The following is a 24,476-nucleotide window of genomic DNA, read 5'->3' as shown; positions in this document are numbered from 1 at the left end:
CATGCCCTTTGTTGTGGCAGTAATGGCATTCTGCCTCCTTAAGTCTGTAGGTTTCTGGTACATGGTTACCCCCACATCTGTAACAGATTAACTTCTGAATCACTGCTGTGGTGTTTCTACTATGCATTTCGCTTTTTGAGCAGCAGAGACTGTCTCCCGCTTCACGGCTATCTCTCTGGTTTTCACACCATGCCCGTTGGTAGGTTCCCACCCCAACCGAAGAACGGCGCCATGTTGCACACTCTGTAAAGCTGCAAGTACCTCTCAGCATTTTCCATTGCTAGCACTTTTCCATGGCCTGCTTCAAATCAAAGTTAACTTCTGCAAATAAATGGAGCTGAATGGCATTGTTGTGAACTCCACAAACCAACTGGTCCCACAACATATCATTGAGTGTATCTCCGAAATTGCGGTGCTCTGTCAACTGCTTCAACTTCGCTATATTAGCTGCAATGGACTCTTCAGGGGCCCTTACTCTGGAGTTGAACTCAAACCTCTGCATTATTGCTGATGGCTTTGGCTGAAAATGCGTATTCACAAGGTCTACCAATTCATTAAAAGAGTTAGAATTGGGTGCATGTGCAGTCAGAATGCAGATGAGGTTATATGCCTTGCTACCACAGATGCTTAAAACAATTGTTTTCTGCTTCTCCTCTGCTATTATTTCATTCACCACAAAGTAGAAACCTAGGCGCTCTTTGTACTGGCTCCAGTTTTCCATGGGTGAGTCATAAGGGTTGATTCTGCTGAAAAGTGGCATGACTGATGAGTCCTTAAGACCTGATGTACTCACGTTCACAAGGCGAGGTGCAGCGTTGGAGCTATCCCATCCTCGTCGCCAAATATAATGAACTTGATGTACTGGACAGGTTTCTTACTTGAAACAGATAACTTTATCACAGGGCTCTTTTAGAAACTACATGCTTGAAACAGGTCCATGGTTAGAAAACTCTACCCCTAAGATTACCTGAGTCTGGGGCTCACTCACATGACCCCTAAAAGCAGTAGGAAAGGTTATACCTACAATCACTACAGTCATGTAATAGTGATGGATGAATGAGCATGAGTTGGCCTGGAGTTGTTATGAAAAGTATAAGGGGCCATGGGAGTAGCTGGGGGGTCATGCATTGGCATGGATTATATGAGAAGCTATGGGTAGTGCCTGGGGTCTTGTAAAACCTGTTGTACTGACCTTTCGAAAGGTACCTGAATCCAGTCTATGGTTTATATCTCCCGTGATGGGCCATGAACCATGAATTGAGGGAAGCTGGCTCTACTCCATGAAAGTTGCAAGGGACTAAGAGATGCAACCCCACAATGGAGCCGGCCAGGTTGCAAGTGCAGGGTGCAGGCTTTCTATCTGCACCCTTTACCCATGCTAGCAAAAATTGGGGGGGTCAGACATGGGTCAAGAGTCCTTGAATCGGGTCCCACCTGTTATTACAACCTCACAAAACTGTAAGTCATTCTGCTGAACAATTGTGCCAACATAAATGAGTATTCAAGTAGTTTTTGGAACTCAGCCAAACATTCATAATGGCCACAGCTATCAAAGCATTATGGCAACTGCAAGAGCCTGAAATTGAAAGAGCAGGTGGTGTCCTCTCAATTTCAAAGCAGATGCAGTTTCAGAGTACTTGGATGTTTTTATTACAAAACTTAATGGCCACTTAAAAGTTAAATTATTTGATGGAAAACAGTTCTTTTGCAGTATCAATAACAGGCTTTTGAATGAAAGTCTTATTACATTGTCATATACCCAAACTTAAAATAATACCCCTTGCCATTGCATGGCTCCTGTGGACTGTGAGTAGCTACAGAGAATGAATGGAGGGAGCATGGGTGATCTGAGGGGGCAAGAGGTGGCATGGGGGTTCTGAGGGGGCATGGATGTGGCTTGGGAGGTGGGTGGGGAGGCGAGTGGGGTGAAGTGAGATTTTGAGGCCTATAAATGATGTTGAGAGCTGGGTTGCTGTGTCCGGGAACTGAGCCTGGCCTTCTAACCAGCCAGCTTCTGCTCCTACTTTCCCCCCACACTCCATTGCGGCTCACAAACTGCATTGTTAACCTGAAGCCTGTGTGAGAAAATAAATACCCAGGGCAAATTTGCGCATGCATCTGGTGTGCAGTTCGGAAGTCGCAAAAATGCACATGTTATGTTTTACCAAGTGTACAAAAAATTCAGGCCTAAATGTCTCTCTTATTTTATTCCCCAATGTTCTTCCTCCTCTTCCAAATCAATTTGCTCCACTGAGATCAGTTAACTTGGGGTAATTAAGGAAACAAACCTGGCTTATCTTACCACATTGTGAGATGATGATTCTTGGGGTTAAGTTGGCTTCAAGATGACATACCTGGAAATGAAAGATTGTAACTTTGACTTGCTGCGGCTGCCCTAGGACTCTAACTGCAACATCAGTGGAAAATTTGGTGGAGCATACATGTCACATATCAAACCCATTTCTCAAGATGTTGAAAAGCCTTACCATCAAATCTTAAAGGCGGTGTTGGAGGGCTATCCAAAAGTTTAGCACTCTAAGATTTTCGAGGGGCTAGGCAGAGCGTGCCTGCTTGCACTGAGCTCCACAATAATCTTCTGGCCTGCTTTCCCAAATCCCTCAACACATGGCACTGACTGGCTGGCAAAGTACAGCAGGCGCCTGATTTTCTGCCATAGGAAACCAGAAGGCTTGGTGTTTGCCAACAAACTATTTGTGCATTGAATGAGCACCAAGGTCCAATTACCAATATCGCATTGATTTGGCACCGAACTTAAAGTCTGCCCTGGTATGTTAGTACCAGGACCAGGAAGGTCTGCCACGCAGTGGATGTTTGACCAGTCGCCAGCTCATTAAGGAGACACAAAGACATAGACCCGTCACCTTGTACTAGGACTCTTTTCCCTCTTACTTCCAGATAACCCTGCAAACCAATACTTTAATGAATAGAGCAGTCCTTGGTGCAAAAATCTTGTTGGTTCAACTCTCTCCTTGTCTATGAGTCAAATTTCCCATTCAGTTCCCAATATAAGGACAAATTAACCATAGAACCATGGTAGAGTTACAATGCAGAAAGAGGCCATTCAGCCCATAATATCTGCGCAGGCCAAAAAGATAAAAAAAACCTAGCCACTCATTTTAATCCCACTTTCCAGCACCTGGGTCCTCTGAAACCTCCTGGTGTCTATATTGGCTAGAAATCCTGGTCTGTATCCTTGCAGGTTACAGCACTTCAGATGCAGATCCAGGTACTTCTTAAATGAGTTGAGTGTTTCAGCCTCAGATACCAATTTAGGTAGTGAATTCCAGATGCCCACCACCCTTTGGGTGCAAAAGTTTTTCCTCATGTCCCCTCTAATCCTTCTACCAATCACTTTAAATCTATGCCCCCTGGTAATTGACCCCTCAGCTAGGGGAAACAAGTCTTTCCTGTCTACCGTATCTATCTACTCTTTCTGCCTAACCCTTCAATTAAATGGCGAGTTCTTAATGCAGATTTCTAGCCAATATAGACACCAGAAAGATTCAGAGAACTCAGCTTTAGAGAGAAAAGAAACAAACGCAGAACTTTCCTAATACAAAGGCTTGATATGTTTGTAGAAAAACTCCTTTCTATTGTATTTTAACACATTCTGTAATACAATACTGCAGTGAGGCATTTTGTTTGAGCTTCAGAGGTTCATGTGAGAACGGCACCAATTTTAATATCTAAACCCTAAAAATACTTCCACTGGAAATCTGAACTAAAACCTGAAAATTCTGCAAACGCAAAGCAAGTTAATTAGTGCCTGAAAGAGAAAGAGAAGTTCATGTTTCAGCAGCAGTACATTCCCAGCAGTATCTCATGGGTTTCAGAATTTATTCAGTAGTTCTTCCCACATACCCTATTGTAACCCCACAGAACTCTTATGCGTCCAGTTTGTACAAATGAAGTCTGCTCTAGACAGTGGGAGGCTCTTAAGCATATGTACGTGTCTGGAGGGAACTGAAGCACCTTTTTCACCTGTCTGGTTCAGTTTTCAGCTCAGTTCAGTTCAGCTTTCTAATCAGCAGGAAACGTGGATCATGGCCTGCAGCAGTTATTACAAAATGCTGCTGCTGTTTTTTTGCTCCTAACTGCAGCCCCAGGCCCAATTGTGTTGAAATTGTTAGAAATGAGGAAGTTATTATTTTTATCCTTCAACTAAAGCGAGTAGCTCTAATTTTATAGAACTTTTCACAGTCATCGTATTCAGGGTGAAAGTAATATTAACAACTTAAAGAGTACTTGCTTCATTTCAAAGTTACATTGAATTGTGAATGTTGATGATTCTGAAAGAACTTTTATTCATGGATGCTGAGTAATGGAAATGATCAGGGGCTCCAACCATATGAAATAACTGTAGATTCCTTCATAGCTTAGGTGGCAATGCTTCTTAAGATATGTGTTGGTGCGAGACATGTTATTGTGCCAATTATAGGTAAATATAAGTTGCTTGTTTGCAATCCCTGGTATCTCTCTCTTCTTGTCCGGTGCTCACCCCGCCCAAACCCAGGGCAGTTCCTTTAGTTTTATGACTGTCACCGATGTCACCCCAGATTGCATTTGCTCCTTAACTATAGCATTGGCACATTGAGGTTTTGCTTCACACTAATGCTAAGAAAATGAAGCAAGGCTCCGTCCTCTGTGACCCTGACAGTACAACTGAAATGTAAACACAGCCCTAGAATACAGACAAAAGCACAGTTAAAGAGCATCTGGTCTATTGAGCTTGTCCTATTCTCACATGTTGCAACTTCTGCACACCATCAATCCTCTTTACTCCCACCCCAACCAGACACATAGGGGAAACATCAAAACATAGAAACTAGGAGCAGGAGTAGGCCAATCAGCCCTTCGAGCCTGCTCTGCCATTCAGTATGATCATGGCTGATCCTCTATCTTAACGCCAAATTCCCGCTTTCTCTCCATACCTCTTGATGCCCTAATATCCAAAAAATTATCAATTTCTTTCTTGAATATACGCAATAACCTGGCCTCCACAGCCTTCTGTGGGAGAGAATCCCACAGGTTGACCATCCTCTGAGTGAAGATATTTTTCCTCATCTCAGTCCTAATTGGCCTGCCCCATATCCTGAGACTATGGCCCCTGGTTCAAGACTCCCGACCAGGGGAAGCATCCTCCCTGTATCCAGTCTGGCTAGCCCTGTTAGAATTCTATACATTTCAATCAGACCCCCTCTCATTCTTCTAAACTCTTGTGAATACAGGCCCAGTCGATCCAATCTCTAGTCATACGACAGTCCTGCTATCCCTGGTATCAGTCTAGTGAACTTTTGCCACACTCCCTCTATGGCAAGTATATCCTTTCTTAGGCAGGGAGACCAAAACTGTATGCAATACTCCAGGTGTGGTCTCACCAAGGCCCTGTGTAACTGCAGTAAGACATCCTTACTTCTGAACTCAAATTCTCTTGCATTGAAGGCCAACATAGCATTTGCCTTTCTAATTGCTTGCTGCACCTGTCTGTTTACTTTTATTGACTGGTGTACAAAGACACCCAGATCCCTTTGTACGTCCACATTTCCCAATATATCACCATTTAAATAATACCCTGCCATTCTGTTTTTCACACCGAAGCGTATAACTTCACATTTATCCACATTATACTGTGTTTGCCCACACACACAACTTGCCTAAATCGCCCTGAAATCTCCTTGCATACTCCTCGCAACTCACAACCCCACCCAGCTTTGTGTTGTCAGCAAACTTGGAAATATTGCATTTGGTTTCCTCATCTAAGTCATTTATATGTATCGTCAATAGCTGGGGCCAAAGCACTGATCCCTGTGGTACACCACTAGCCACCACCTGCCACCCAGAAAAAGACCCATTTATTCTCACTCTCTGCTTCTGGTCTCTCAATCAATTCTCAATCCATGCCAGTATATTACCGCCGATCCCATGTGCTTTGATTTTGCCCACTAGACTCTTGCGTGGGAGTCAAAAGCCTTCTTGAAATCTGAATGCACCACATCCACTGGTTCTCCTTTATCTATTCTACTAGTTACACACTTAAAAGACTCCAGTAGATTCGTTAAGCATGATTTCCCTTTCATAAACCCATGCTGACTTTGTCTAATTCTGTTAATGTTTTCCAAGTGTTCTGTTACCATATCTTTTATGCTAGACTCTAGCATTTTCCCCACTACTGAGGTTCGGCCAACTGGTCTGTAATTCTCTGTTTTTTCTCTCCCTCCTTTTTTAAATAGTAGGGTCACATTTGCCACCCTCCAATCTGTAGGAACTGCTCCAGAGTCTGTAGAATTTTGGAAGATGACCACCAAGGCATCCAATATTTCCAGGGCCAACTTCATTTAGTACTCTGGGGTGTAGATTATCAGACCCTGGGGATTTTTCAGCCTTTAACCCCATTAATTTCTCTAGCACATTTTTTATTAATACTGATTTTCTTCAATTTCTCCCTCTCACTAGATCCTTGGTTCCCCAACATTTCTGGGAAATTATTGTGTCCTCTTTTGTGAGGACAGAACCAAAATATGTGATCATATAAAGTTTTCACAGAGTTGGGTCGACTCTAGAGACCTTTCAAAATGCCAGTGAAACCCGAATGTGGAAGCCCCACCCCCATTTCTGACAGATCCCACTTTTGCCTACAGGGGGAAGGGGCATGGTGTCACTCAAACAGGCAGGACACCTGAACTCAGCAGAGCCATTTGAAATTTGTGCTGGGTTCAAACATACCCCAATTCTATTTGTCCAAGGGCCTTAATCCACAGTGTGGGAGTCACAAATTTATGGAGGACACATAAATGCTGTTGAAGCTTGGGTATGGTCTGTTTAAGTGTCATGACTGGAACTTATTTAAATCCCCAGCCCTTTAAAAATGACTACAATAAACAGGCTGCACTAGTCAGTTAGAGTTAAAACAAACACTGGCTGCTGGGCTAATTTTATTGACAAGCCATCTGATGTAGGTTAGGAAAAGCCATTACCATCTATTCCTGCAATTTCAATAGAGTTTACTGTTGAAATTTCCCAAGGGCTGTAATTACACCTGAGGTCATTGTGAATGCTTGGTTGAGTTTCAAAATCTCCAAATGCATTTATCCAGCAGAGGCTGAGTTCCCATTTTGATTGACAGTTTCAAGAGACCATTAAAGGGCTAGCTGTCTTTAATGTGGTTACTTAATAGAACTTTATTTGTTTTCAAAACAGATTTAACACTTGAGGGGATATAAAATAATCAAATGGTTTTCATGAATGAAACTTTTTCCATATTAAGTATGTATGAGCTCTAATAGTTTTTTTTTTCATCTCCAGGTCTTACCACGGTGATATTGAATTTAAAATTATGATGGTGGAATGGGGGCATGAATTGGCATGGATGGGGCATGGCGGTCTAAGGTGGCAGGGAAGTGATATGGCGGCATGAGTTGATATGGGGAGTAGGTGGGAGGTGAGGGCGTGCAAGGAGTGAGGATTAGAGGATCTAGCAGCTCTTAAAACAACTGGGATGATGTACCAGAGAACCAAGGTAGACCTTCTAGCCAGCCCATCATGGTATTCGCCTGACCCCATGACCACCCCTGCTCTGCTTCCGTGGTTGGCTGGCCCGCCTTAATCCTACATCCACCTCCCGGGAGTGAAAATTGCATGTGTTGGGCCCTTTAAACTGAGGTTGGCATGCCAAGATGGGAAATTTCATGACTCGTGGTATCCGCCTTGATACTGAAAATCTGGTTCATAGGGTTGGATTTTACGTTCCCCTATCAGCGGGTTTAAAAGTGGAGGGGACACTTAAAAGCACTGTGCCTTCAGAGTTTCAATCCTGAATCCACACCTTCTGGCCTGGCATTAAGGGGGCCAGGGTCTTGGCTCTACGCCTGGAGTTATACCAATTCTTCTGTTTCTCATGTTAGCTGGCCTCTGTATTTCTCACTCTTTTATGGTCGTCTTGGTCATTAACATTTTGATAGTCTTCATGGTTCTTTCAGCCTCTCCATTGGCCTGTGGGCAGAGAGGAGAACTGGTAACATGGGTGATTCACAATTGTCTGTAAATTTTTTGAAGTGTTCATTTACAAATTGCGGCCGGTTATCCGAAACAACTTCATCCGGAAACCTGTGTGTGGAGATTATGTCCTGTAACGCCCTTATCACAGTCTCAGTCATCGTAGTGTGGAGTCTGGTAGGTTTTACCTGGGGTAACAGTCAACGATATCGAGGTATACTTTACTGCAAAAGCCAAAGAGGTCCAGTCCCAGTCCCAATCTTTTCCAAGGTCTATCTGGGAAGCTGGATGGTACTAAAGGCTCTGTGGGTAGTGGGCTATGGATTGCACAAGTGTGGCAGGACAAGACAAAGTCTTGAATTGCCTTTGAAATGCCTAGCCACCATACAGATTGATGTGGATGTGCTCTACACTTCACCATTCCCAGGTGACCACCAGGGATTCTATGAAGAATCTCCTCCCTCATAATCTTGGGTATATCAGGAGGGAATTGAAGACCAGAAGATCATCCACTATCATTAGATGCTTTCATTGTTCATGGTATTTTTGTAAGAGCTGGTCAGTTGGACTGTATTTTGACCAACCTTCTTGGCAAAACTTCCTGACTTGGGCACACTCCACACCCTCCTTCTATGCTTTTTGGACTTCTTGCAGCTTTCATTAAGATTGATTGCTTCCAGCTAGAAAACAAGTATACAGTCCTGGGTAATGGCATGATCCACTGTAACTTTGGATAGGGAGTCACCTGCAATTTCCCTGGCATGTGCACTGCTGTGTACTGGAACACATCAACCTAAGCCTGAAATATTGGAAGTGTAGGGGCATTTTGATGATCTTTGTGGAATTCAAGGGGGTGACCAATGGTTTATGGTCAGTCTCAGTTTGGAATGATAAACCCATCAAGTAGTCAGGGTATCTGTCTGCTACCCAGGTCACTGCCAATGCTTCCTTCTCTACAGTTGCATAGTGTTGCTCTGTTTCTGTCAATGCCCTGGAGGCAAAATATACAGGCTTTCTGTTGCCATTCTTTTGGACCTGAATGAGTACAGCTCCAAGGCCTGTTGAGGGTGCATTGGCAGCCACCACTGTGGGCAATGTTGGATTGTAATGCACCAGTACATCTGAACAGAAATCCAGTCCTTGTTTTGCCTACTGATAAATGTGGCACGACCTAAAGTGATGGTACTAATTTCCGGCTTCTTCACCCCCAGTGGACAGAAACAGCTCTTTCTTAAGGGAGGATAGAATAAAGGATGAAATGAGAATAAAGGAAGGCTTCCTTTGCATTTTCATAATGCCTTTCATGACTAAGCAGGTTACAGCAAATTGTTTTTTTTTGAAGTGTAGTCATTGCTGTAATGAAAGAAACATGGCATCAGTTTGTACACAGCTAGTTCTCAGAAACATCAATGTGAGAGTGATTAAATAATCTGTTTTTCTGAGGTTAATTAAGTAATAAATATTGGCCAGGACCACTTCCCTGTCCTTTTTAAAGTCGCACTGTGGGGTCTCTGAGATCTTGTATATCCATCTGAGAAGACAGAAGAGCCATTGGTTTAACCTCGCAGCCAAATTCCAACAGTGCACCACATCCTCAGTCCCAAAAATATCAGTTTGATTTGTATGCTCAAGGCCTGAAGTGGGACTTGAACCCAGAGACAAGAGCGCTACCAACTGAACCATATCTGACACCTAGGCCTAAATCTTTCGCTGGTCAGGCATGCGCGATCGGCGGACCTGGGAGCAGACGGGAAACGGGCCCTCGACCATGATTGGCCCCTGACCATGATTTCGTTCTGGCTAGCTAAATAACGGCCAGCCAGCGTGAAACACGCCCTGTGAGAGGCTCAGCACTGCCGGTGGAGGTGGGAAGAGGGCAGGTGTCAACAGGCTCTGGGAGCGCTTCCAGTGAGCTCCCTGAAGGCAGACAGCTGCCTCAGGGAGCTGCAGACCTCCAAAGAATAAAGGAAACGACAGAAATGCTGCAAAATATGTCCATGCAGCACCACCAAGCACCTGAAAGCACACCTCATAAAAAAAAACAGTCCCCGGATATCTCTTTTTATTTTATTTCCCCACGGAGATTTCATCCTGCCCTGGATCGAGGTTTGAGCAAAAATGTAAAGGCCGCCTGGCCGATTGGCCCATCTACCAACTGTAAAAGTGGACGCGCTACGAAAAATCGCTTTCAATTGCTTCCCTAATGTGCTTAATTGCCCGTTTAATTGTCGGTGGACATGCTTCCGACTGCTGCATGTGCCTGCCCGTAGGACATAAAATACTGGTCCTAGAATATTTAATCCTCTCATGTCTTCCTTCATCTGGCTTTAGCCAATTTATTTAATCTCCTGAAAGAAGGTACTGCACATTCACTCCCTGCCTCCAAGGAAATTTGAACAAAATTCTGGAAAATCTATCTAACTTATGGCCTATAATTGACATCCTTACCAACTGCTTTCCCTAGTGTGACATTCCTGTTCCCCCCATTGCAATCACCATGCTCAAAAAATACATAATCTCTATCTTTAAAATCTTGGACACATTGGGGAGAAGATTGCTCTGTTTGTTTGTTTATAGGTAGAGTATGGGCATGTTATTTACACTAATTCACCACAAATATTAAGTAGAAGAAATCTTGCCCCATGATTAGTGACCTTCCTCAAACCCAAGTTAGCGTCACTTGACTATTATTTGTTGACAAATTCTTAGCAACTTCGGTAGTGTCCAGCAGACTGAACTTTGTCTTTTCGCTATGGTTCTTAAGTATATCATAATTGAAGAATTCATTTAATTATATTGCAATGAATTATTTATGAAATCGTGCACCTCAGCTGGGAGAACGTAGGTTTTGGTGAAAAATGGTCAGTTGTTTCACTTTGCTGCTGTCCACAACTATCTCATTTTGCACTGTCTTCTGAAAAGCATTTTTATTATTCTTTCTCAGTATGTGGGCTTCGTTGTCAAGGCCCATCGTGAGTTGCCCTGAGAAGATGATAATACACCTGAGCGGGCAGTTCAGAGGGGAGTAAAGCGTCGACCCCATTGGTGTGGGAGAGACATAACAGGCCCAGAGAGGATGCAAATGGCAGTTTGCCTTCCCTAAACATACATTAGTGAACCAGTTGGGATTTTATGACAGTTTCAATGCCAGTACAAATGGTCAGTTTTACTGATATCAGCTTTATATTTCCAGATTATTTTAAAGAAACCCTCAAATAGCCATGATGTGATTTGAACCCTTATTTGACTGAATTATTAGTCCAGGCCTCTGGCTCACAAGTCCAGTGACATAACCAAGAACACAAACACAAGAATTAGGGGCTGGAGCAGGCCAATCAGCCCCTCGAGCCTATTCTGCCATTTTATCAGGTCATGTGATCTTAATGTGGGCCTAGTCAATTTTTATGTCTGCCCCCGCACCCCCACCCCCCCACCCCCACAACCATAACCCTTGACTCCCTTGTCTATCAAAACTCAGCCTTGAATAAACCTTGAATATATTCAATGGCCCAACCTCCACTGAACTCTGGGGAAGAGAATACCACAGACTAATGAGCCTCTGAAAGAAAAAAATTCCCTTCATCTCATTCTTACATGGGAAACCCCTAGTTTTCAAACTGTAAAAGCAGAGACAGTTATTAAAATAATAAATCTAAAAACACTGGACCTGACCCCGCAACTATAGAACAAAATCTCTCAGTTTTTCAATAGAAAGCTGCTTCTTCCTTTGTACATTTCCTCAGGACAGCCCATAAAATTACAATGCCTTTAGTGCAGCGATATTCAGAACGTTTCCCAACAGCCTTATCCATTTCCTCTTCCAAAAGTCATTTGCAATTTATCAATAACTTTGGTTGTGGATACATGCATAGCAGCAAAGTAACATTAACCAAAAACAATGAGGGCAATAAGCAAATCCTTACTCTGTTGTTGAGAATAGTGTCAAAGAGGACAGACATTGTACAGGAAACATCAATCCTCAGTAATATCACTTTACTCAGAAATATTCAGCAATAAAGAGATTTTATGGCAACCTAGGAGGCTGAAAAAGTCACTTACAGACTGCTCTGGCTGCAGGAATAAGCAGTGATAGACAAAACATCACAGGATACAAATGCATAGAAAAAGTGACTAATGCAAGGAAAGAACTAACTTTATTAAATGTATTTAAAAAGCTTGAAATACTCTATGGGTGCTGATTCTATCACCTGGTCGCAGTTCCCTTGTTGGACATGTCCCATTAAAAAAAAAAATCATTGTTCATTTGGACTGTTCATGTTTCTTTTAATCACATCGTAGAGACCTTGAGGAATAAGCTGTTCCAAATTTCAAAAGGGGTTATATCACATGATCGTATCACAAAAATAGTAGATGGAGGAATTTTAGATGACCCCACAATGTAGTTTCAGGTCTGTGGCTCTTTTAGGGCAGATTGTAATCCTGCAGGACTTTGGTGTATTGTAAGTGTTTGGTAAGGATCTTTATGTGACCTAGTTTATCTGTCCCATGTTGGAAAGTAATTTTACTTGGATGTCAAATAAGAGCAGGACAATTTGACTGTCATGTGTCCAACTGACAAGAAAGGCCACTTGGATGAGGTACCAAAGGTCTCTTACACCTGTGGAACCCTACACCAATGTGCATCAGCAGCTTCAAAAGAGGAAGGGGGGAAAATGCTAGTGGGAGCAAAGAGTAATAATCATAATAATAATAATAATAAAGTGCACAGTCCCCCCATTTCAGATGAGTTAAGGTCAGAATTTTAAGCCCTTGTTTCAATATGACATCTGTATCCTGTGGCAAAGCTGTGTGAATTAGACATGTAACCATCATCTCACACCTGCCTTGAAGATCAACTTCTGAAACGCAGCAGAAAGAGCGAGAGGAAAAAAAAAGAAATCATCAACTACGCATCAAGAAAAACAACATTGTTTTCTGGTCACTCTTATCTCTGTGCTCCAAAATATCCTGTTTCTTAGAGCTAAGCCAGCCAGAACCAATAGAAACCTCTTCCTGCTTCAGACTGACTTCATTTCCCAGACTTAGCACAATCTCGCCGCCTCCAAAAAAAAAACTTCAACAGCCCTGACTGGGCATAAGCTTCTTTAACAAAATATTAGATTAAAAAAAAGAAGGTCCTTTTGAGTTAAAATGGCCAGTACAATAAAGGTAAGAGTTGCTGGATTTTCTGTATTTTAAACGTTGGGCTACAAATCATTGCTCTTCGCCAGATGTGTTAAACGGTGAATGAAGCAACACCCTCTTTTCCACAATGGAAGGCGATGAGCAGATTTCCTTTGTGCTGCCTGTAAAATTTCCTCTTTCCTACTCGAACTGTCCGGGTCGTTTGAAAAAACCTTTTTTGAGGAAAAGATAGAGATTTTCGCACACGCCCTGGGCTGAAGTGAGGCGCTTAATCATTACTTTCTTCCTTCTCTAATTTTTTTTTTCTATCTTGGTGCCAGTTTCGTGCGTTTGGCTGAGTGATCAGTTGAAAGAATGAGTGCGAGTCCCAGGCAAGGCATTGCCTTGAGATGTTTGAACGTGAAGATGGACTCTCATTGCTAATTTAAAGTGTAATTACCTTGCGTTCGGTATGTACTCTAGATTGGAAATAACACTAAGCTAGAGCTGGTTGGTGCTAAATTGTTGGATGCATTTGCAAAGCATTTAAAAGATATGTTTTGGTAAAGCATCTTTGTCAACTCACCTGTGTAGATGCTGAAAATGATCAAAATGTAATCTATGATGTTTGTAGAGATGTGTCATATTTCTGGGTTTATTCATGAGAAATTACTGTGCTGAGTTGTTTCCATGATAAGGCTCATTCAGTTTAGCTTGTAATTTTAAAAGCAATAATTTTAGTTATGAGGAATTTTGCTTCTAACAAAAAATAATAAACATCATCTACAAAGCTGAATGAAAGACATTTTCAGTAACGTCAGCCCAGATAAAAGTGCATGGAACCTGAATTCATCTGGAATGTCAATTGATACATTCCAAAGGGCTATTTATTTACTTACACTAAATTCTAAATTTCTGCTTGATTGAGGCGTCTGGTTGACCAAAGTTGCTGAATTAAGTTTTAAGATGTGTAACATTCTGTTTTAGTGCACAATTTTGAATTTTTGTAATTTGGGAGAATATTAAGAATTTAAGAAGGATTTAAAAAAAATCTATTTTCTCTTCTGTGGGGTGTGCGTATGTGTGTATATATATATATATCTTCACGCATACTCATTGGAAGTATTTCTTTCCCCTGGGTTTTACCACAGTTACTAGCCTAGTTTCCATTTTCATTCTTACAAACCACCACTTAATGAAGTCCAAGGACTAAGCAGATGAAATCTGCTTTTTTAGTTCTTGACCAAACTCACGTGAAGTAAACATTTGAGTTTCCAAATCCCCTTTTCTCCTCAAAATAGAAAAATGGGAAAAATTTATATGAGGTCCGTTGTAGGGAAAGTTTGACTGTCACAGGTCAGTCCATTTAAAGTCAGAATTGAACGCTATTCCAACAATTTTCAGTGCTTTTTTTCCCACTCTGATGAATTTGTGTGTACCACTGACAGGTAGGATGCTGGTCATCGTACAGCTTGAAAACTGGGGGAGAAGAAAGTAAAAATATAGCTCAAACAGAATTACCTGGAAAAACTCAGCAGGTCTGGCAGCATCGGCGGAGAAGAAAAGAGTTGACGTTTCGAGTCCTCATGACCCTTCGACAGAACTAGTTCTGTCGAAGGGTCATGAGGACTCGAAACGTCAACTCTTTTCTTCTCCGCCGATGCTGCCAGACCTGCTGAGTTTTTCCAGGTAATTCTGTTTTTGTTTTGGATTTCCAGCATCCGCAGTTTTTTTGTTTTTATAAAAATATAGCTCACTAGGAATGAATATGCTTTGTCCATAGATTAAATACCGTGCATTTGGCATGGAAGTATGCCATATTTCGTTGAAGTATATGTTATTCCAAGTCAAGTTGAAGCACTTGAACAGAGTAAGCAAGAAATCATTCTTGAGGCAGCTGATGCCAACTTTTCTGAAGTTGAATATTCCAGCACACGCAGGCTGTTTTTCTATGCAGCCTGTGTGTGGGATGAATGCTTGGTGGCCCAGCTTTCAGCTTCATGCTTTTGCTTGTTGGGAGAGTGTGCCATTCAGAAGATTCTGCCAAAGACAGCTGGAACTGCTATTTAAGCAGCAAAGCAGCCGATGTGTATTGAAAAAAATCTAAAGAGTGCTTGAATGCGCAGCAAATGTGCACTATCAGAACCCTTCTTCTGGTTTCACTTTGACGACTCAACTTTAGAGAACTCTTTATATTTTTGGACCGATGCATTTTATTTAAGCACTTTTTTTAAGCAAGTATCCACAACTTTCTTTTCTTTCCCCCAAAGATATTATTAAGGTGGAAGGCACAGCTGGCAGTTGTGCGGTACGATCTCTCTTTTACAAAATATGCTCTTTTTGTCATTTTAATGGAGGTGTTTACTTTTAAAGTCACACCCATTTCTTTTATTAAAATGGTGGACAGCTGACCAGTTACACAGGTGCCCATAGTATGCACGTAGAGTGAGATAGCCAGGATAATCAGTCAATCAGGCATTCCCTTTGGGATTTTCCCTCCTTTCCCTGTAAGGAAATGTTAATATGCCGCCTCCCCATGCCATCCCCAATGTAGATCTTCAACTTGCCAGATGACAAACGATGACGTTTTTAACAACATCAAGAACTACTCAGAAAAGAAATGAATGAATACTCTAGTTTTAATAACACTGTACAAAGTTATATTATGACTTCTTTATGCCCTAAGGTACAATCCTAAATCTCAGCAGGATTTTATTACTGAAGACTAAGTGGCACCAGTAATAATTAAATTGATGAATAGTCTGTGTGTACATTCAGAATTGCTGATTCAAATCTGGAGTTGGGTTATATGTGTTCAAGGTTATAGCACTCATAGGAGCTCAACAGTTAGAGTATTCTACTCTCTTAATTTTAACACTAGCAGAATAAATGCCTTAACATATATTGGCTATTCCAATGCTCTCCTGCATGGCCTCTCACCTCGCACCCTCCATGAACATAAGCCTGTATGCTAACTTGGATTATGTCCCATTCACCCTACAGTCCTGTATTTGTTGACCTACATTAGCTCGCAATCTGGCAATGACTCTAATTTAAATTTTTATTCACTGTTTTCAAATCTCTCCTAGGCCTCACCTTTATCTTTGAAATCTCCTTAGCACTATGACTCTCTGAGACGTCTGCACTCCTCCAATTCTAGCCACTTGTGCATCCCTGATTTTCAATACGCCAGTGTTGGTGGCTGTACCTTCAGCTGTACCTTTAACTCTAGTTCTGTCTCCTCCAGGACATTCATTAGAATCTACCTCTACTAAGATTTTGATCACCCATCCTTGTACATGGCTTGGTGTTAATTTTTGTCTATTAACACAACAGTGAAGGGTTTTGGGATGTTTTACTATATTAAAAGCACTATTTAAATGCAAATTGTTGTTGCAGGGAACAGAACATCCAGTAGACACAAATAATAATGTTATTATTTTTTATTCATTTGTGGGATGTGGGTGCCACTGGCCAGGCCAACAATTATTACCTATCCCTAGCTGCCCTAGTTCAGAAGGCATTTAGGATTCAACCACATTGCTGTGTGGATCTGGAGTTGCATGTAGGCTAGACCAGGTAAGGACAATAGATTTCCTTCCCTAAAGGACATTAGTATACCAGATGGGTTTTTGCAGCAATTGACAATGGTTTCATGGTCATCATTAGACTTTTAATTCCAGATTTCAATTGAATTCAAATTCCACCATCTGCTGTGGTGGGATTTGAACCTGGGTTGCTGGCTTGCTGGATTATTAGTCCAGCAACAATATCATTATGCTGTCGCCCTCCCCCCCCATTATGACTTTCTTTTATTAGTTTCCTTTTGGCCTTGTTGGAATTAGACTTCATGTTTAAATTCTTTTATTAGTTGTGTAAACAGTGGGGCATGTACAAATTTGCCTCTCTGTTCATGACTATGGGGCAACCAGTATAACACCAATGCAGTGCCAAACCTGGTTTACAACGTGCCCAGAGAGTCCATGTATTGAATCAGCTTTTTAATGTGACCACAGCTTATTTAAAAGTTCTGAGATAGCGCGAGCTCCAACTGGCACCCAAGAAGCATTTAGGATTCATCTTCTGTGATTTGAGTTCATCGTGTGTTTGTGTAGAGCTGTATCTAACTGTTCCAATCACTGCCAGGAATTGATTACAGTAGAACTGTACCCTCAGGCTGTAACAGTTCAAATGTTTAAACTGGAGTATAGATTGATGGTTGATCTAATAGAGGCATTTAAGATCATTAAAGGATCTGACAATTTAGATAGAAAGAAATTAATTCCTCAGGCAAGGAAAGTCCATGTAAAGGGGGCGTAACCTTAAAATTAGAGGTCAGTTGTTTAAGGGATGATGTCAGGAAACAGGTTTTCACACAAGGGGCAGGATTTTCCCCTGTCAGGGTGCATACAGGCGCGCTTCCGATCGGCGCCCCCCAATCGGGAGCACGGCGCCATTTTATGTTGGCGAGCCAATTAAGGCCCGCCCAGCGTGATGTCCGCACGGAAGTGCTATGCGCACCTTGTGCGGGTGAGGCTGGGGGGTGAATCCCAAAATTGTGAGTGTGCTCTTTTGCACATGTACATGAAAAAGTGCACTCATTTCCCTGAGGCTGCACTTAGCCTCAGGGAGATCGGCTCTAAATGTAAAAAAGCTAAAAATAGAAAAATAAAATTTCCCTGACATCTCACCTCATGTGACACTGTCACATGACTTGGGACCTTAACTGGTAGCCTCAATTGGCCATTGACAGGTCGGTGGGCGTGCAGCTGATTTTGCTGCACCCCCGCCTACTGGAAAATTTAAGTGGGGTGCGGTGATGTCGGGAGTTCCACCCAACGTCACTGCGCGTCATTTTACACGTCGGCGAGCAGGCCCCATCCCCCGCTCGCCGACGGGAAAATCCTGCCCTAGGAGTAGTGAAAATCTGGAACTCTCACCTCCAAAAAGCTGTTGAGGGTGGGTGTTAAGAGATCTGGAACTAAGGCGGGCTCCTGGTTTTGAGATACAGATCAGCCATAATCTAACTGAATGGCGGAACGGGCTTGAGCGGCTGAATGGGCTATTTCAAAGTTCTTAACTGGTGGCCTCTAAATGAGCAATCTGAAATGAAAACTATCACACCCAATGATGGAAATATTCAAACACCTTCAGGGCTACTGGTTATCCTCAGCCCAGCCAATAAGAATACAAATATTGTTTCAATTGTTTTAGCTATGCATTGAGACTTATGGTCTGTCGTATATTTTATCTGTTAAAGATATCGGTTTCTGTTATTTCCTACTTATTATCCTCAGTAGTTGTGTCAATGCACCAAACTGTAGCAAAATACAGTGAAGTGAACCTCCCTACTACTCTTTTACTACTGTCACAAAGCTTTGAAATGCTTTTTGAAGACATTATGGTAGTTGAATTTCTGTTAGTAATATTTAGAACAAATGTCTAAGGGCAGCTTTATGAAATTCATCTGTGTGCTGCTTTAACCCATTCATTAACCTGCTTAACTAGCAGAATAGATTAGAGAACCAGTGGGTGTGGTGTATTTGGATTTTCAGAAAGCTTTTGATAAAGCTCCACATAAGATGTTAGTGTGTAAAATTAAAGCACGTGGGATTGGGAGTAATATATTGGCATGGACTGAGAATTGGTTAGCAGACAGGAAACAGAGAGTAGGAGTAAATGGGTCTTTTTTGGAGTGGCAGTTGGTGACTAGTGAGGTGTCACAGGGATCAGTGCTTGGGCCCCAGCTATTCACAATATATATCAATGATTTGGATGAAGGAACCAAATGTAATATTTCCAACTTTGCTGACATGAAATTTGGTGGGAATGTGAGTGATGAGGAGGCTGTTATGAGGCACCAAGGTGAAATAGACAGGTTGAGTGAGTGGGCAAATCCATGGCAGATATAGTATTATATGGATAAGTGTGAATTTATACACTTTGGTAGGAAAAACAAAATGGCAGGGTATTATTTAAATGGTGATAGATTGGGAAATGTTGATGTACCAAGTGGCCTAGATGTCCTTGTACACCAATCGCTGAAAGCAAGCATGCAGTTAAGAAGGCAAATAGTATGTTGGCCTTCATTGCGAGAGGATTTGAGTACAGGAGCAAGGATGTCTTATTGCAACTGTGCAGGGCCTTAGTGAGACCACACCTGGAGTATTGTGTGCAGTTTTGGTCCTCCTTACCGAGGAAAGGATATACTTGTCATAGAGGGAGTGCAACGAACGGTCACCAGACTGATTATTGGGATGCAGGATTGTTGTATAAGGAGAGATTGGGCCGATTAGACCTGTATTCACTGCAGTTTAGAAGAATGAGAGGAGATCTCATTGAAACATACAAAATTCTGACAGGGATGGACAGACTGGATGCATGGATGATATTTCCTCTGACTCAGGGGTCTAGAACTAGGGGTCACAATCTCAGGGTATGGGGTAGTCCATTTAGGGCTGAGATGAGGAGAAACTACTTCACTCAGAGGGTGGTGAACCTTTGGAATTTACTACCACAGAAGGCTGTGGAGGCCACATCACTGAATATAGTTAAGGAGGAAATAGATTTCTAGGCACTAAAGGCATCAAGGGATATGGGGAGAGAATGAGAGTGTGGCGTTGAGATAGAGGATCAGCCATGATCATATTAAATGGTGGAGCAGGCTCAAAGGGCCAAATGACCTACTCCTGCTCCTATTTTCTATGTTTCTATGTTAAAGTAACCAGATTAACAGACACATTAAGCAGTGCATCAAAAAGTTTTAAATGGAGTCGGTAGCTTAATTCTTTAGATATTCTGTTATAACAAAAATTATTACAGAAGATATACAAAGGCTGGGGATGAAGACCATGTATAAGTTAATTGATCAGATCTCTGAACCTTTCATTCAGAATGTAATCACTCATTGGTTTCTATATAAATCCTGATTATAGGTTATGGTATGCTGCTCGTTCTCAGATGTTCAACATTTTACACCTAAACCACCAGGACTTCTGATTAGGTTATAACAGTAACTGAGTCCTAGAGGCCGAATCTTTGCCAGGGACCAGTAAAACATGACCTGCACACTTTTGTGATGCGTAAACTGTTCACCTAACCCATGTGTGACTTTGCATTCCAATTTTATCTTTTCACTGGGGTTGGGCTTGCAGTGCATTTTGTGAGCTGAAATGGAGAGTGAGAGGAGTGTGGTTGCAGAGTCAGGTCTGTTACAAGGCCCACCTTAGTCCTCCAACACAGCAGCAAAGCCACCAACCTTGATTAAAGGCCCCCTAAACCTCATAACACTCCCTTCACCGCTGCACCCACTCCCATGCCAGCCTGTGTCCCCTCAGGTTACCCTTGCCACCCCATGGCACTGCTATGCACCCTCCTCATGTATCTTCCATAGTCACTCACCCTGTATGCACTATGTACATTCCTCAGGAGCAATGCAATAGCAATAGGAATTATTTTAAAATCATTGGATAAACATTAAACCTCTAACAATCTAAGAAAACCCCGTATGTAAATACACTACCATTGACAAAAAGAACACAAGGGGAAAAAATTGTAATCCTTTAAGTGCCTATTAGGTTTGTAAATGACCAATAAGACACATCAAAGACACATTGGGCACTATTTAATGGAGGGATGGCATCTCACTTGCCAGCTGCAGAGCCAGCAAGAGTCTGTGCTGCCTCTTTTAGGGAAGGTTGGGCAGCGGTGGACTTTCCTCTGGATCAAAGATCCCATGGGCAGAAGCCCTGGCTGCTGAGAGCTACTGGTCAATCAGAGGCCAGCTGCTCTATTGAATAGTAGCGTCACTGGGGAAGTGGAGGCTGATGCCAATACTACACCCACCTGAGGCCTAGGATTGTCACTGGATCCCAGGCCATATATGAGTGATGGCAGGTGGAGGTCGCATTCTTGGGATCATGGCAGATGTGAGGGAGGGGGTTGGCAGCAAGAGCTGGGGGTGGCTCTCAGCAGACTCCCCCTTTCCAATGCTGGGTCCTTTGATCAGGCACTGTGTGCCTTTAATCAATTGATCCCCCTGGAAGCCTGCAAGCAAACCTGCACGGGGATTGCTTCTCGTGCTCCCTGAATGGTGAGCCCCCCACCTGCTGCTGAGTTAATACCAGTGGCAGTGGGATTTGAACCCCTTAAGTGGACATTACTTGCCCCCGTAAGGACCTTAATTGGTGGAAGGCCAGGAAGTCCATCCTTGGGCCTCCCCATCACAGATCTCCTCACAACCAAGTTTGCCACAGGGGAGGACATTAAATTCCGTCCATCCTGTTATTAAATGCTTGTAAATGTTTCAATAGTTCTATGATCACCTGCTGAGCTGAGGCATTTGAAATCACGCAAGTACTGAAAATGGAGCAGCTGTCATTGCAAAATCTTCCAGCTCCATTGGCAGAACAGATGTCCATTTCCATTCAAAGCAACATGCCTGTCAATCAATGGATCGGGAGCTGGGTGCAGAGCATGTTTTTCTACGTTTAGAAAAGAGCTAGATCTGGCAGCTCAATTAAATCAGGGCACAAAACCATGACAGCAGAGGACATCTTTTTACATTTTTTACTGCACTATGGTGATTTCTCCATTGGCTGACAGCCAGACTCACATAAATGCCTTTACTTTGTTGAAACAGCTGGGGAGAAGGGAAACCTTGTCTGATTGACAGTGTTATTATGTCATAATAAGGTATTTTTTTGTGACCTCTTTTGTCAATGTGTCAATGTTTATTTGCACATGATAAAGAGGTGTGAAGTGCTTATAGTTTCTGTAATTGATATTTTAAATGTCTTTTATTTGGTTCTAGCAACAGCAGCCTTTTTTAAAGAAAATTATGAATGTGTGTTTTTTAAGCAGTTCCACACTTGACATTGTTACTATCGGGTTCACTGTTATGTACAGAGTATCTGAGGTGAATGGGCATGGAAGTGCCATTGATTGGCATGGAGAATATAAGGGGTCATGGGTGTAGATGGGGGGGTTGAGTTGGCATGAAGATGGCATGGGGAGTGGGTGGGGGTGTGAGGGGCGAGGGCTAGAGGGCCTACAATATAAGGAAACCACTGAGTCAAAGTCCTAGAGAACTGAGGCGGGCCTTGTAAGCCGTCTATTTCAGCATCCAGATGCCCCTGTCTGCCTCCAATCTATTTCCTACATCTCACATCCATCCCTCTTATAGAGCAAAAATTAACACTTCATACTCAGGTGGCTTGGGGGTGGGTGGGGATTTCGGGGGTGAGGGATGAGAATTGGGGGCCTTTAAGTGATGTTGGAAGCTGAGCCGCTGTGCTGGAGAACTGAGGTGGGCCTTCTAACCAGCCCACCTCCACACCCACACTGCTCGCTCTCTCCATCGCGGTTTGCAAAATGAACTGTGTGAAAAAGATGAAAATCCCGTGTAAAGCCACACATGGGTCGGGTGAACATTTTGTCAGTCACGAAAGTGTGCAGTTCGGGTTTCCCCGAGCCAAGATGGAAATTAAGCCCCACATCTGTGATTAAGAATCGGTTAAATAAATTGCTGAAGGAAAAGTTGGTAAAGAGGTGTGGGTCCAAAATGGGGGCACATGGGATTGGAACTGCTGCTTGCGTGGACAATTAACACCAACCTGCACAAATTAGACCAAATGGCTTGCTTCCGTGTTGTAATTTCTATATCGTTTCTGATATTTAACTTAAGATATGTAACTTAAAACTCAGAATTAACCCCAGTATATCATTTACCTTTATAATGTTTCCTGTCATAAATCTCCTTTCAAGGGTGAAGAATTCAAACTTTTCTAACTCAGTTCTTTAGGAATTAGTCTTAAAGCTCTTCTTCGGGCTGCTTCAAAGGTTTAGAAGCTGCCCATTCTTATATGATATACAGTATGTTTCAATATTACCAACTTTCTGAATCTCTTGCCATTATTTTTACATCAGTCCAACCTCAACTGATAAAAAAAATCCTGTTTCTGTAACATTTATCTTACTGAAACATTAAAATAATGTTAAATTAGGGTCAAAGTTCCTGTTTACATTGTATGATAAGGAACGAAACAGTACAGGAAGGTCTCTGGTTCAATGTTTGGTCTGTGTGGTTACCTGGACAACTGTCGGGTAGGGGGAGCACCACAATTGGCCTCAGTGCCTGTGAGTTAGAAAGGGGATAATTAATTAAACTTCCCACTCCTAATCACTGGCTAGAGATTCCTGTTAGAAAGTGTACGGAAGGGGCAGGGTCAGATTGAGGCTTTTGCCCCATCAGCAGCTGAAAAGCATCCTTGACACTCTGAGACAGGGGTGAGGTAACAGACGGGCTGCTGGCTCTGGCTCAACACCCCTCCCCCACCTACCTCGTCCAATCAGTTGGCTAATTTCACTGATTATTATTATGAGTACTGAGTTACCATGGTCCTACTTAATGGGCTCATGGAGTTGGGAAGGAATTTCTCATTTCTCCTGTGAAATTAAACACAAGTTGCCTTCACCTTTCTGTTTCCCTCAAGAATTCGTTTTACTGAAGATTTGGAGTGCAGTGAATGAGGAAGGATTGTGTGGTAGATGGGGGAGCATTGACGCGCCTTACAGACTTATCTTGCTACTCTTTTTGCATGAGCTTTCTTGGGACATTTAGCTCTGTTAAAGAAATGATATAAGTTTGAGTTTTTGTTGTCGTTGACAACATGTACCTCAGATATTCACGTGTCTCTGTCGCACATAATGAAAGAGCTTGCATGGGTTGCAGTAAAGTGGACTCGACCTGCTTGGGAAGAGGCTGCATTAAGGCATATTTCCTCTTTCCTGTAACCTACTCCATCCTCCTGTCTGTGCTCATTCCATGATCAAATGTCAACAAAGATGTGAGTGTGTCAGTTGATCAGAGTCAGATAACAGCAATGTTTCGATTGGAATATCTTCTTTGCTCATGGCAGGAAGATGCTGAGGTCCTGATCCACTGCTACAGTGCAAAGTGTGTGGTTTGAGCTTAACATCTGTCAAAAAGGAATGAGGACCTGCAACTACAGGTCAGCCTGATTTACACAGCAGCTGCAAATCTTCATTACCTATAAATTCAAAGCTGATTCACACCCCAGTAGTGCAGGGTTATCAATTGTGCTCATAGTTCAGAATGAAACTACCTACCCTGAGAAGCAGACAACGTGCTGTAGGTGAGATGGGCTTTAGTGAATCATTTACTATTTTCAGCAGAAGTACAGAAAATACTGACTGAGCATGCTCAGCCTGAGAACCGAAATCTTAATCTGAAGCTATCATTTTCACTTCTCCTTTTCCTCAAAGCAGGTCTACTTGTTTTTGTGTGGCCAATGACATTTTATTTTCTTCATTTAGAA

At 42.4% G+C, this 24,476-nt stretch overlaps 1 protein-coding gene across 5 annotated transcripts in view; it reads left to right on the top strand.

Moving 5' to 3' along the window:
- The window catches only part of erg (ETS transcription factor ERG), a 272,948-nt gene that overhangs the window by 109,349 nt on the left and 139,123 nt on the right, over positions 1 to 24,476 (top strand). Inside the window, exon 1 of one of the 5 annotated variants that reach the window (XM_041211607.1) lies at positions 13,037 to 13,182. The exons of 3 other annotated variants lie outside the window; for them this stretch is intronic. In XM_041211607.1, the coding sequence (XP_041067541.1) occupies positions 13,165 to 13,182 (18 nt within the window). In that variant the 5' untranslated portion in view covers positions 13,037 to 13,164. Of the gene's footprint in view, positions 1 to 13,036; positions 13,183 to 13,285; positions 13,418 to 24,476 lie in introns of those variants that run through there. One more of the 5 variants, XM_041211610.1, reaches the window with a different exon arrangement.

Source organism: Carcharodon carcharias, chromosome 18, assembly GCF_017639515.1.
Source record: "Carcharodon carcharias isolate sCarCar2 chromosome 18, sCarCar2.pri, whole genome shotgun sequence".
NCBI classification, from domain to species: domain Eukaryota; kingdom Metazoa; phylum Chordata; class Chondrichthyes; order Lamniformes; family Lamnidae; genus Carcharodon; species Carcharodon carcharias.
Note: the sequence above shows the minus strand (reverse complement) of the source record. Positions and strands in the feature narration are given on the sequence as shown.